Source organism: Protomyctophum bolini (genome assembly GCF_963924005.1).
Source record: "Protomyctophum bolini genome assembly, chromosome: 18".
NCBI classification, from domain to species: domain Eukaryota; kingdom Metazoa; phylum Chordata; class Actinopteri; order Myctophiformes; family Myctophidae; genus Protomyctophum; species Protomyctophum bolini.
The window spans coordinates 10,686,731-10,699,695 of NC_137879.1; the positions used below are offsets into that span (position 1 = coordinate 10,686,731).

Below are 12,965 nucleotides of genomic sequence, written 5' to 3' on the forward strand. Positions count from 1 at the left end.
GCATGTGACCGTCCGCCTGTGTGGAGCTAATCTCCAGCACCGCTGACCTAATCGATGTAAAACTTTGCATGCACACTCCCTATAGTCCGGCAGCCGGGGGTGTGGAGCGGGAAATCTGGTACTTATATAGTGTATATACATACATTCATGAATGTATGTATACTAGTCCTTACCCGTTCTGAATATATGAACAGCAAATGATGTTCAGTGTGGGTAATGCAACGTAATAGATCACATTACTGATAGGGGGGGGGGGGTGTTGTTTCCCCGTGTGGGTCTGTTACGCGGAAAAGTGTGTCCCAGTATTAATCTGTGTCCGTCCCAACATGCATTTCACTGGTGACCCGGAAGTGGTCCCAACATGCATTTCACTGGTGACCCGGAAGTGGACGGACAGACAGACAGACAGACAGACAGACAGCGATCGCTAAATTATTAGATAGATAGACAATATTTTAGGCCAATAAAATAGACTATACACCAAGCCTGTTGACTGCCGGACTACTAGAGGCCATAGAAGAACCTCTACCCCAAATCAGCCTTTTATAGCGCCACCAGGAGGGCAATTCTTGCAAACAAATCCAATTACCAACCTGGCCTGGCAGAGACTTGTGCTCCGCTTCTGTAATGATACATTCATCTCTTAACCCATTTAAGCCTAACGTCGAAATTAAAAAAATGTCTTCAAAATCCTGACAGTTTTCTGAAATACCTCATGTTTCTGTATCAGTGGTGCTCAATATTTCATGTCAAGGACCCCCAAAGATTATATGTATATGCCTCTGCCTCCCATCTGAAAATATGTTGTTAGAGTAGAGTAGACTCGGATGATAATGACTGACGTCTGGACATTGCGATCTTCCTCAGAGCCATAACTGGCATACGTACATGAAATAATGAATAGACATAAGACGAGCTCTCCTACTGTGCGTTCTAAAGCTTGAAGTTGTTGCATCATCTAGTGCGTGCGTGCATGTGTAAAAGTGGCATTAAATTGCAGATCAGTACCGGTAGTTCTCAAAAACGTTCAAAAATAGCAGCTCCGCAAAGTTGTACATCTGCTATTCAAAAATCTAAAACGGCACTTTTTTCCTTTCCCAGTTGTAGCAGGTTAGTCTAGTTGTGGAACAGAGGACGTGAGCGGGTTTTGGAAACAAAATAAGCTTCTAATGGTAATTATCCTTGTTATTATTTGGTAGAGGTCACGTACCGCAAAGAACATGAGAGCTTCCACAGAGTTCTCTCATTGACATTCATGGTTATAATAATACTGTTAAATAATAGTACACTTTGGCAGTCAGCATATATTTGTCACTGCATGTACTCCTTACGGGGGAGGGGGCGGGAGGCGCTGCGTCCTCCTCCCGGTGGGGTCTCCTCACTGGCAGTAGGGTAAAACAGCAGTGACAACAACAGGGTGGGAGGACTTAATTGGCATTAATTAGTCTTAATTACCTCCAGGAAGCTGTCTCGGCAGCACAGGAAGTCCGCTCTCTTCATGATGGAGTCCGCAGTGAGGACCAGCTCGTTCCTACTGAGTGCAGGCTCCTGTTGACACGGGAAGACTGCCTGCACACAAAGACACCATTGGGTCAATTCCCTATGAAGCAGGAGTAGCCATTAATAACTGTACTTTATAGGTTAAATATTATTAAATAGTGGGGAAACCTCTGGGACTGACGCTCATTTTGGCTTGTTTGAAAGTAAAGAGTGACAACGACATACCGCTGACAGCAACTCAGTGGCTGTTCAAACTTCAAAGGCAACTTTATGCTTTAGGCAGTCCAGCCTATAAAAGACGGCCGTAAATGGTCCGCAGTTAACCCGCTAATGGTCAGACATAAAGATGTGGTAGTAATGGCGGCGCCACGGCCCTTACCCGGATGTTGTCCAGCACTCTCTTGAACTCCAGCGGTTCGTCCTTGCCCTCCATGTCGGCAGGGTCGAGGCCGTCGCCGCCGTAGATGAACTGGATGATGTCGCCGGTGGAGCTGCGTACCGTCAGGTCGTACTGGGAGCACAGGTCCTCCAGGGACTTCACCAGACGCCTCTGTTTCATTACAGCACACACACACACAGGACATTAGCAGGGGTCATTAACTAATTTATTGCGGCTAGCTGTTAGCATAAATCCCAGTTCCAGGTGCCACCATACGCGTTCACTTTAAGAATCGGCGTTTGCCCGGAGTTTGAGTTGCTTAGTGGATTGGATGATTGCACTCTCCCACAGCAATGAGGACAATAACAACACATATTGGCTATTTTTACACTTTATTCATTTTACACTTGGTAGGTAGCATGTGGAAGATCCATACGCAGCCACAACACTTGGTATGGGGCAGTATCCTTCTCACGCAGGCAAGACAGGCACGACAGAATGTCATCATTGAAGGCAATCTAAATGCAGTGAGATATCAGGATGAGATTCTGGAGATTCAGAATCTCCATGGGACCTAACGCCATCCTCCAGGATAACAACGTTCGCCCCACAGAGCCAGGATTATCACAGACTCAGTACCTCCAGAATGCTGTGAGTCCAGACCTCAACACAATTGAAAACTTGTGGGATCTGCTTGAGCGTGCTGTACATATATGTGTCGTTTTCTTTTTACTGTTGGAGAGTGCAATCATCCAATCCACTAAGCAACTCAAAGCAAGGGTTGAACACCAACCATTTGTCAAAATGGCAAATGTTTTGGAGGCGCTACACACACGTTTAGCTGTGTTTCTCATTCCAGGAATGTCCGATCCTTACAATCTATACCTCGTTGTAAAGGTGACTAATCATGGACGCTTATGGCTCTGTAACTCTGAGTTAAATTAACTTTGATTTTACAATATACATTGGGGTCCCTGGGGGTCCTTGAAATGAAAATCGGTGAAAATCACTGACAGAGCTGTACAAATATTCTCTTACGGGGGTTCCTTGGCATATAGTTTCTAATGGGGGTCCGCGGGCTAATGAGTGTCAATTTGGGGGTCCTTGACGTGAAAACGTTTTATAAGATCCTAAAGATGGCAGATTGTCTCATTTGGAGCAGAAAAAGAACAAATAAGCGTGCAGGTCGGATCCGAGTGGAGGCTGTCTAACATGTGAGTAAAAACCAAAAAATATATATTTATTTATTTGAAGACAGATTTTCACGTTCTGGCACAGCCGGGTTGTGGAGATTAGAACGTAATCCCGCTTCACAATTAAACGATAGTTAACGGGGGGGGGGGGGGGGTGCCGGGCTTTAAAAAAATAAAAATAAACCATGAAAAGCATAATTTAAAAATAAAATGTATTCTCTTCAAAGTCCATCCACATAAATGTTGCCTCAATCAGGCTCATGATAACAGATACCGTTACCATCAATACCAATAATGCAGGCCCTCTTTGGTAGGCCTGTAGCCCTGTACTCAACATTGCAATATAAAGCATTCAAGTCACCTGCAGTGGGCCTATTCCCTCCTACAGTAAGTCACAAAGAGGAAAAACAGGAAGCTATAATATCTGCAACCAATCTCCAACCAGGAGAGATATCTGAAAGAACACACCACCTCCATCCCCATGAGATCCCCCCTGACACAGGCAGATAGGTGGGAGGACAGTCCATGATTGTTTGCACAGTGATAGATTTCAGCTTTGCAAGCCGCCTGTCTCGGGAGATATTACTCCACCGTGGTGTACTTTGCCCCGATAAAAGAAGGAAAAAAAAACATCCCTCCCACTGCATCTCTGATAGGAAGACTGAGAGGCAGATAGTTGTAGAGGTGAAAGGGAGCGAGCCTGTGAAGGTGGCTGGGGTCACTAGTCAATCTATATCGATATAGATTGACTCATGCATGTGGAATTCACACTCTCTTTGAAAGTTCCTTATACCTTAAAATGTATAGGTATCGCGTCCAGGGTAGGCAGAAGTCAGCCCCATTATAATATCTATTATCTATATAGATTGACTCATGCATGTGGAATTCACATGGGGAACACTCTCTTTGAAAGTGCCCCATTATAAGGAAATTGTTAGTAGAGTGTGGAATACGTAATGCAGCTGTATTGCATTACAGAGCTCATTATCATTTTATCTCTTCCTTACTTACTTATCTTCCTTCCTTACTTAAAAGCAATAATGCACTTTATGCACAAGTTACTTTAGTAACTCTATTGCCCTATAAAAATGCTGCTAAATCATATGCACTTCATACCTTGTACTTTGTTTCTTGTAGGTATGTTTTTGTAGTGTGATGTGCTTCACTGCCTGCCTGTTTCGTTTTTAAACATTCTTTGCCTCTTCTCTTGGCCACCAGACAGTGGCCTTGTGGTTAGAGTGTCCGCCCTGAAACTGGGAGGTCTGGGGTTCGATCCCCGGCCGGGTCATACCAAAGACTGTAAAAATGGGACCCAATAGAGCACCGAAGTCCTGATGTCACTGTCAGTAGAGGGCGTCATTCCACAGGTTTGTGTACTTTTTATTTGCATTGTAATCTCCATAGGGGGATTTTAGATCGCCTCATATAAGAACTGTGTTTGAAAAATAAACCGATCATCCCTGCCTTTTCACTCATATGGATATGAAGCATCGACTGAAAGTGGAAATGTACAAATATACCCAAAGAGTAACAAAATAAGCGTTAGAATCGAGTCAAACAACCCAGAGACTACATTTCCGGGTAGGTGGGGTGGCTGCATCTGCCCGTCGCACAACAGAAACTGAATGTTAATTACGTTTATTTTGATTTTATTGATATTTAATGTTTCGTGGTTAGTACTATGCCTCCCTGCTTGACACTCAGCATCAAAGGGTTGGATTGGGGGGGTCAAATCTACTAATTAAATGATTCCCCGAGCGCGGCACAGCTGCAGCTCACTGCTCCAAGAGATGGGTGAAATGCGGAGAACAAATTTCACTGCGGTAACGTGTGTGACCAATCGTATGACTTTGACTTTGAGGTCACACTTGTAAAAGAGACTTCAGTCTCAATGTGGTTTTTGCTGGTTAAATACAAAAAAAAGGTTGCCCCGACCTGACGGTGTTTTCGAAGGTGAGCAGTGCATTAAAGCACACAAAAAAAATGTCTCCAGCATTCACCTGCATGTATCCGGTCTCTGCGGTCTTAACGGCTGTGTCCACAAGACCCTCACGGCCAGCCATGGTATGGAAGAAGAACTCGGTGGGTGTCAGGCCAGAATAGAAGCTGTCCGCCACAAAGCCTTTGGCAGCAGGCAGCTGTAAAAGGAAAAAGAAAAGGAAAAAAGAAGGGGTTAGTTGATGTTAAGTGGGTTCCCTGCTATGCCACAGCACAACAAATATGTAAATTGACGTTATAAAAATCTAGCCAGACAAAGAAATGTCTGATTAAAGAGCAACACTAAATACACAATCACATAATATTAGCTCTTTCAAAGATTGCAGGATTGGCCCATTTTGAACAAAATGCCTCAAATCATGAACACAGCATGCAATCTTTCACAGACTTTCCTACTAGGCGAAGGAAAATATCCCACCATTTGCACATTGGCCTGTTATTTTGCAAAACACATTTTTGGAACAAAATGCCACAAATCATCCATCATCTAGCCAGACAAAGACATGTCTGATTAAAGAGCAACACTAAATACACAATCACATAATATTAGCTCTGGGGAGTGTTGGCCTTTCACATGGATTAAAGCAAAAATCTAATCTCACGACTGAAAAAAGTTTATGGCAAAGTTCCCTTTACTAAATAATTAACATTATTTTAGCATCATTAACATAATTATAATTATTAGATTGAGTCACCTTTAAAACTTTTGCTTTTATGCAAATTATCCAGACCATCAGGGTCCATTAGGTGCATGTGGATCGGCTAAAAAAAGACAAAGTCATTTTCGATGTTTCCGTTGCCTGTTCAAAAATACCGGTAGGCTATTTTTTGAGAACCACTGATTTAGATTATTTTGTAGAATAAGTAGTTTCCAAAACTACTTATTTAGTTTCCAAAATGTCGACCCCGACATGGGATCATCTTTAAATCGTTTCATAGAAGCATTGTGGTCCAAAAATAAACAAGCTGTTTCAGTGTTATTGTCAGAGAGGTGTCTCTGTATCGTTTGCGACAGTCAGTCACTCATAATGACACAGTCTTGTTTCTAGCGAAAATGTAACTAATTCAGTAGCAGTGACAATAGGGTTTTCTCTCAGTCAGTTGATTCTTCATATCCATAATGAGTGAAGCGGCCTGGATGACATGTTTATTTCATGAATTACATATATCCATGTATGCCAGTCTCTGAGGAAGATCGCCAAGGAGGAACGTCAGTCATTATTATTAGAGTCTACTCTATTCTTTCCAGCACACGCCAGGATAATGTTCCTCTCAGATGTGCTCACACGTAATCGTAGCGCTCCGTCTGATTAGGCACTAGGCAACAGGCGGCGTCTGTCTAGGTTAGTGGTTTTCAACCCGTTTCATATTAAGGCCCATTATTACTTATTTGGCATTTGATGAGATTTAGCCTTTGGTGAGATTTAGCCTCCACATTGCCATGCTGTATTGATGTGGGTACCATAGCAGAGATAACAGGCAAACGTTGATCAAAATAACAATTCTTATACATTCCCTAATTGTGTAGACGTCTTGTAAATTAAGTAATGCAGGTGTGTTTTACAATAATTTAACTCTTGAGAGCGTGAAATGGGGTCCATTTGGACGCATCGTGGAGGATTCATACCTATAGAAATTAAACCAAATGGATTGGACCCGTAAGGGTCCATTTGGTTTCATTTTACGCTCTCAAGAGAGCGTTTCACGCATTTTACGCTCTCAAGAGTTAAAGATCTATAAGGGTCCATTTGGTTACCAACTGTCCATCATTTCGCTGGAGACCACCTGGAACCCCCTCAAGGACCACAGGTGGTCCCCGGACCACTGCTCTAGGTAGATACTGTACATACATTAGCTACTCTCACTACTCCCACAGCTTGAGGAAGATGGGAGGATGAAATGCAATCATTGTCTCCACCAGGCCGAAGGCATGGGGAGAGAGTATGTTTTGCACTCCGTCCATGTGTCCGTGTGTCGTCAAGTTGAAAAACTTTTTTTTTATATTACTCCTCCAGAATCTGTCCAAAAATCCCGCAAATCGTTACACACTATCTCTATAGTCATGTGTTCAAGACGGATCTGTCCGATATTTCATATTCCATCCTAATTGGCTAACATTGGCTTTCAAAGATTGCAGGATTGGCCCATTTTGAACAAAATGCCTCAAATCATGAACACAGCATGCAATCTTTCACAGACTTTCCTACTAGGCGAAGGAAAATATCCCACCATTTGCACATTGGCCTGTTAATTTGCAAAACACATTTTTGGAACAAAATGCCACAAATCATCCATTCGCCATCCAAGGCGTAAGAAGAAATGGCACCCTTTTCACATTGGCCTATTACAGCGCCACCAGGAAGAAAGATATGCCGTGGGTCAGGCTCTAGTTGAGAGCTATTAGTATCCATTTTCTACGAATGTTTGCCCCCAGAGTAGACTAAGGATTCTAGGGATGTGATTAAATGTGCTGGCACAAGAGGTAAGCTTTCAGGGAGGAGATTGCCTTTGATAATAAGCAGCTTCTTGGAATTTCTTTGTTAATTTTAGATGGAAAAGCCACGTGAAGAAGAGCACATTGTGGTCTCTGTCAGGTGGAAACAAGGGGCCAGCTAGGCACTCCAATGTTGAAGCGCTGGGCCCTAGTGGTAAGAGGAAGGACTGCAGGCGGACCCGTGGATTCTTGAAGAGGAAACCCCGTGCAACCGAGCGCTCAATGTTAAAGCCCAGCTGCACTTCATTGCATTTCATCAGTGAAAAAATTCGGAAATAGACGGTCCTTCCGGCAGCCTTCCGGGTGCTTCAAAACGCCACTGAGCAACTTCCACTGACATGAATAGCGGAGGGGGCGGAGCTTCGCGCCAGTTCAGTCTCTATCCTTTTAATACTCTATGGGTGGAAACCTCATGTGTCCAAATTTGTCATTTTATTCTCTCAAGAGTTACACTATTGGTAAAAATCTGTTAATTTACAAGAAGTCTACACAATTATAGAATATATAGAAGAATTGTAATTTTTATCAATGTTTTCCCGTTATCTCTCCTATGGTAGCCTGCCACATCAATACAGCATGAAATTGCGCACATCTTATTCAAAGACAACAAAATAACAAAAAGGCTAAATGTTATCAAATGGTTGTCCGTGTCTCAAATGCAGATAAAACAATGGACCATGATATGAAAAGGGCTGAAAACCACTGCTGTAGTATTATGATCAAGTAGGGCGTTGATTTACGAAAAAACACAAAAAGTTAAGAATATGGAGATAGGAGGTTTCTTCCCGACAGTGACGGTATGTATTACATAATAATAATCAACACGTGTTCCAGCATCATACAGAGTACATTATGGATTCATAATGGAGATGAATAGCGTCTTACTTTGGAGTGCTTGTCGAAGTGAGGCAGGGAGCGATTCTCAAAGCCGTCAGGCACTCGAGAGCCACTGATGGCCTGTTGACCCACACAGGCAATCATCTGGGAGATGTTGATGAAAGAGCCTGTGTGTGTGTGAGATGTGGACGGAGTAGGGATTCAGAGAGGAGAGATACAGTGTTATTACAATAATTACAGTGTTATTACAAGAAGAATGCAGGGACTAAAGCAAAATAAAATCTGTCATATGACCATGTCTGATTTGTGAAACAATGTGAAAGGAGCCCTGCCCCCCACACACACAGTGTCGCCGATTCCAAAACAATTAGCACAAAATGTAAAATGATGATGTTTTAGTAATGTCGACCAGGTGAAGAAATCACAGACTGAGACTGAAACCTTTGCTTTTATATGAAATATCCACCCAGACTATTAGGGTTTTATGGAAGATGCTTCTGAACAAGAGGTGCTCCGGTCACGTTTTTTGTGGGCTGATCCCGATCACTGATCATTTTTTTTCATGATCAGGCCGATACCGATTTTATTTCATTATGTTCTAACTTATAAAAGCAAACCTGCCAACCTGTGGTCCCTGGAAGCCCTTGTGATTTCCCCACGTCCAACTGCTGAACACAATGGTTCTCAGAGTGGCTCCTAACCCTGAACTTAAAGCTGCACTAGGTCACTTTACTCTTCTGCCCCGGATTTGAACCCGGTTTCTTGTGCAAGTGCATTTTTACCATTGAGCCAAGTGAGCCTGCCTGCTTGCTCAGGGTGGGGGAATTGAATCTTGACCATCAGGTCAAAATGCGTGTCTCGAGTCTTGATGAGACATGACGTTTCTTTGACACTATCTAAACATCTCAACAGGAGAGCGTGGAGACGAAGTCATCCCGCATTAACATATTCTACCAATTCAGATTAGACAAAATTAATTTGTATTGGTACAAAAAAAAAAAAAAACCCCACAGTGCCACTTTAAGCTACACAATCGTTTTATATTGATCATTTCCATAATCCATTAGCCCCATTAACCGTCCGTCGCACCCCTGGAGCGCGTGTTTGCTGTGAGCTACGGCCGGCCCAGCGTTAAAGGTCACTGTATTAGCTGCACAGTGTTTTGTCTGGGCTGAGTGTTGTCATGGTGAAGGACCACTGAGGACTAGGAGGGGATCATGGAGTCACGTGGCCTGCCGGGGACCTCATTACCGCCGTGTTCACATTGTGTCCTGTGGCTTTACCTTTGGAGCCACAAAGAGCCATGATCAGCGGGCTGTTGCTCTTGTCCAATTCCCGGAGGCACGCGCTGCCGGCGTGATCTCTGATGACTGACAGCTCTTTCAGGATGAGAGCCTGTGTTGGACGCACGTGCACACGCACACGCACACGCACACACACACACACACACACACACACACACACACACACACACACACACACACACACGGGCGTGATCCCACAGAAGAAGTGCTCTCATGCGGTACTGTTCTAGCTGTGGGTCACAGCTGATGACAAAGCAGTAATGAGAGGACATCAACCAAGTGGGGGAACAAAGGGCCCTGATGATGAGATGGGATAACTGTGTGTGTGTGTGTGTGTGTGTGTGTGTGTGTGTGTGTGTGTGTGTGTGTGTGTGTGTGTGTGTGTGCACGTGCTTGCGTTGCGTGCATGCATGCGTGCGTGTGTGAGTGCGTTGCGTGGTACAGTTAGTAATTGGTGTGATAGGACATAGGAGTGTGTGATCATTTTAGCACGTTCAACGTGGGCGGCATGAATTGTAGTTTACCGTATACTGTATTTATTCTGCCTGTGCGTGCGTGCACTTGTACTCGTATTACTATATACTTGTAAGGGCCAAAAGTGGACGCCGTGATGACATAAGTTTTGTCCTGGTTAGGATTAGAAGCGGTCCTACCTATACTACCTATATATAGTGTTCTTCGTCGTGTATTATAATGCACGCCTGCGATGCTGCAGAAACTCTCCCGCGGGGGCCTGTTGTATAATATATATTATTATTCTCCCTGTGAATGTCTTTTTATTAAGAACCAGAAATGAGTCAATTAAAGATAATTAAATGTTTGCACGTTTGTGAAGCCTCGTGTAATCTATTCACTGTGCTCATGGACATTGATCCATTCAATAAAAGGTAAACAATGATGATGAATGCAGGGGTTGCAGCCAGGCATACAATGATGGTTCCCTGAAGAAAAGTAGTAAATAGTTTACATAAATAACTACACTGCGTAAATAAATGTTCAGACAAGAATTTGTCACAATGTTATTTGTGATGCTACTGTATGCACTTCAGAGAGGGGGCATACAGTACGATAGAACGGCATACCTCAGCCTTGGCTTCTACATACGTGGCCAATTAAGACTGAACCTTGTCTTCTACATACGTGGCCAGTTAAGACTCAACCTTGGCTTCTACATATGTGGCCAGTTAAGACTCAACCTTGTCTTCTACATACGTGGCCAGTTAAGACTCAACCTTGGCTTCTACATATGTGGCCAGTTAAGACTCAACCTTGGCTTCTACATACGTGGCCAATTAAGACTGAACCTTGTCTTCTACATACGTGGCCAGTTAAGACTCAACCTTGGCTTCTACATATGTGGCCAGTTAAGACTCAACCTTGTCTTCTACATACGTGGCCAGTTAAGACTCAGCCTTGGCTTCTACATACGTGGCCAGTTAAGACTCAACCTTGTCTTCTACATATGTGGCCAGTTAAGACTCAACCTTGGCTTCTACATACGTGGCCAGTTAAGAGTGATTTCTTAACCCATTTAGGCCTGAGCAAAGATTTGAGTTAAAAACGTTCATTGATTTTTCAAAAATAGCAGACCTACAAGCTCGTAGCTTGTAGATCTGTCTAAAAAATATTTTTTTAGAATCTGATCTCAGGTCAGAATGGGTTAATCAAAAATGCAAAGGGCAGATAACTATGACAAATAACTGTGTGTGTGTGGTTGCCTGACCTCCAGCGTCTCCTCTGCGGTGCAGCCTGGCTGCTGCTGCAGCTTGCCGGTCTTCAGAGCATCGATGTACTCGTCACACTTCTGGTATCCTGCGTCCAGGAGGTCCTGCTTGGCCTTCAGCAGGCCCTGGCCGGGCGTCACGTCGCCGATGCCGATGGAGAAACCACGGTTGGCTGCAAAGAGAGAGAGAGAGTGGGACCAAAAACGACACCCGACACATTATAGCCAGGATTTGGTAGAAATCAGGGTTTGCCCGCTAATACCGGCTGGAATGCATCTGTGTCACCTTAGCATTTTTACCACTTTTAACCGATATTTTAAACTTTAGCCGTTGAAAAATTGCAGATATACAAGCTTATAGCGAACGCTTTTAACTCATGTCTTTGCTTCTGGGGCGGTCCCTGGAACAACATGTTTTGAGATGGAGGTCGGCGGGCGGAGGCAAAATAGATATAATTCTGGGGGTCCTCTATCCTTGACATGAAATAGTTTGAGAACCACTGATGTAGAAACAGGTTTTTCACAAAACGGTCCTGATTTAGAAGACATTCTGTAGAATCTGGTCTCGGGTCTCTAACTGTAAATGTGACGACTCGGGTCAGTCCACTGAAGTTCCGACAGAACCGTCCTTAGCGTCACCGTCCTCAGAACCATTCAGGATGAAAGCTTGGGCAAATAATTGCAATTCTGGTGTCGTTTCATAAAATGGCCTTAAAAAAGACCCGATATAGAATATTTCAATAGGTGCACGCTAACCCCTCCTACACAATAGATAGCACAATAGAAAATTGTAAAGAAAGAAAAGGAGTGTTTTTTCTTTATTTTAATTTTTTCTTATTTAAAAAAGAATGTCTGTAACTTACTTAATTTACAACAACATGTTGGAAGTTTGAGAGCAAGAGTGTCTGTCCTGTTGTCTGTTTTGTTTGTCTGTTCACACTTGTCATTGTTTAACTGTTTTTTGTTTTTTCATGTTTATCACACTTATGTCTTTTTTATTATACTGTATGTGGAACATTGCCTGTTATTTTTTTCATTTTTATTTAACTGAATTACTTATCATTGTCTAATATTCTGAAATTGTCATTCAAAAAATGCCTAATAAAAACAGTATTAAAAAAAAAAAGACCCGATATATCGCTGTGCACTTCTCTTGATTAATTAAATCCTTTGCTTTGGGGCAATAGAATAATGAAGTATAGAAGGTTGAGGCTATGAATAATATGTCTTCTAATTACAGGTAGTCAAGACAAGGATAGCAGGAAGGACCACAGAATGAATGCTATGGATCGGTGCGGTATGGATGGGTTCAGCGAGTTCAATCACTGTCGAGTGTCGAGCTCTGCAGTCTAGACGCCCAGAGGGGGAGCGAGAGAGAGAGAGGAAAGTGAGAGCCCATTAAATAGGAAATCGGTCTTTGCTTGCCCCCCCCATGGTAGTGTGGAACTACCGTTTGTGAGACTTGAAACTTGCTGCTGGGCAAAAGGCATTTGTCAGCCTTGGTGAAGTTCACCCCCCGCCATACCTATTACCCAAT

General features: G+C 43.3%; 1 protein-coding gene across 3 annotated transcripts in view; it reads right to left on the minus strand.

Annotated features, from left to right (window-relative positions):
- Positions 1-12,965, minus strand: part of polr3a (polymerase (RNA) III (DNA directed) polypeptide A) — a 43,102-nt gene that overhangs the window by 16,743 nt on the left and 13,394 nt on the right. For all 3 annotated transcript variants that reach the window (XM_080789655.1, XM_080789656.1, XM_080789654.1), the window contains 6 exons: positions 11,429-11,601; positions 9,685-9,796; positions 8,450-8,568; positions 5,073-5,210; positions 1,880-2,050; positions 1,456-1,569 (listed from right to left, as the gene is read on the minus strand). In XM_080789655.1, the coding sequence (XP_080645781.1) occupies positions 1,456-1,569; positions 1,880-2,050; positions 5,073-5,210; positions 8,450-8,568; positions 9,685-9,796; positions 11,429-11,601 (827 nt within the window). The remainder of the gene's footprint in view (positions 1-1,455; positions 1,570-1,879; positions 2,051-5,072; positions 5,211-8,449; positions 8,569-9,684; positions 9,797-11,428; positions 11,602-12,965) is intronic.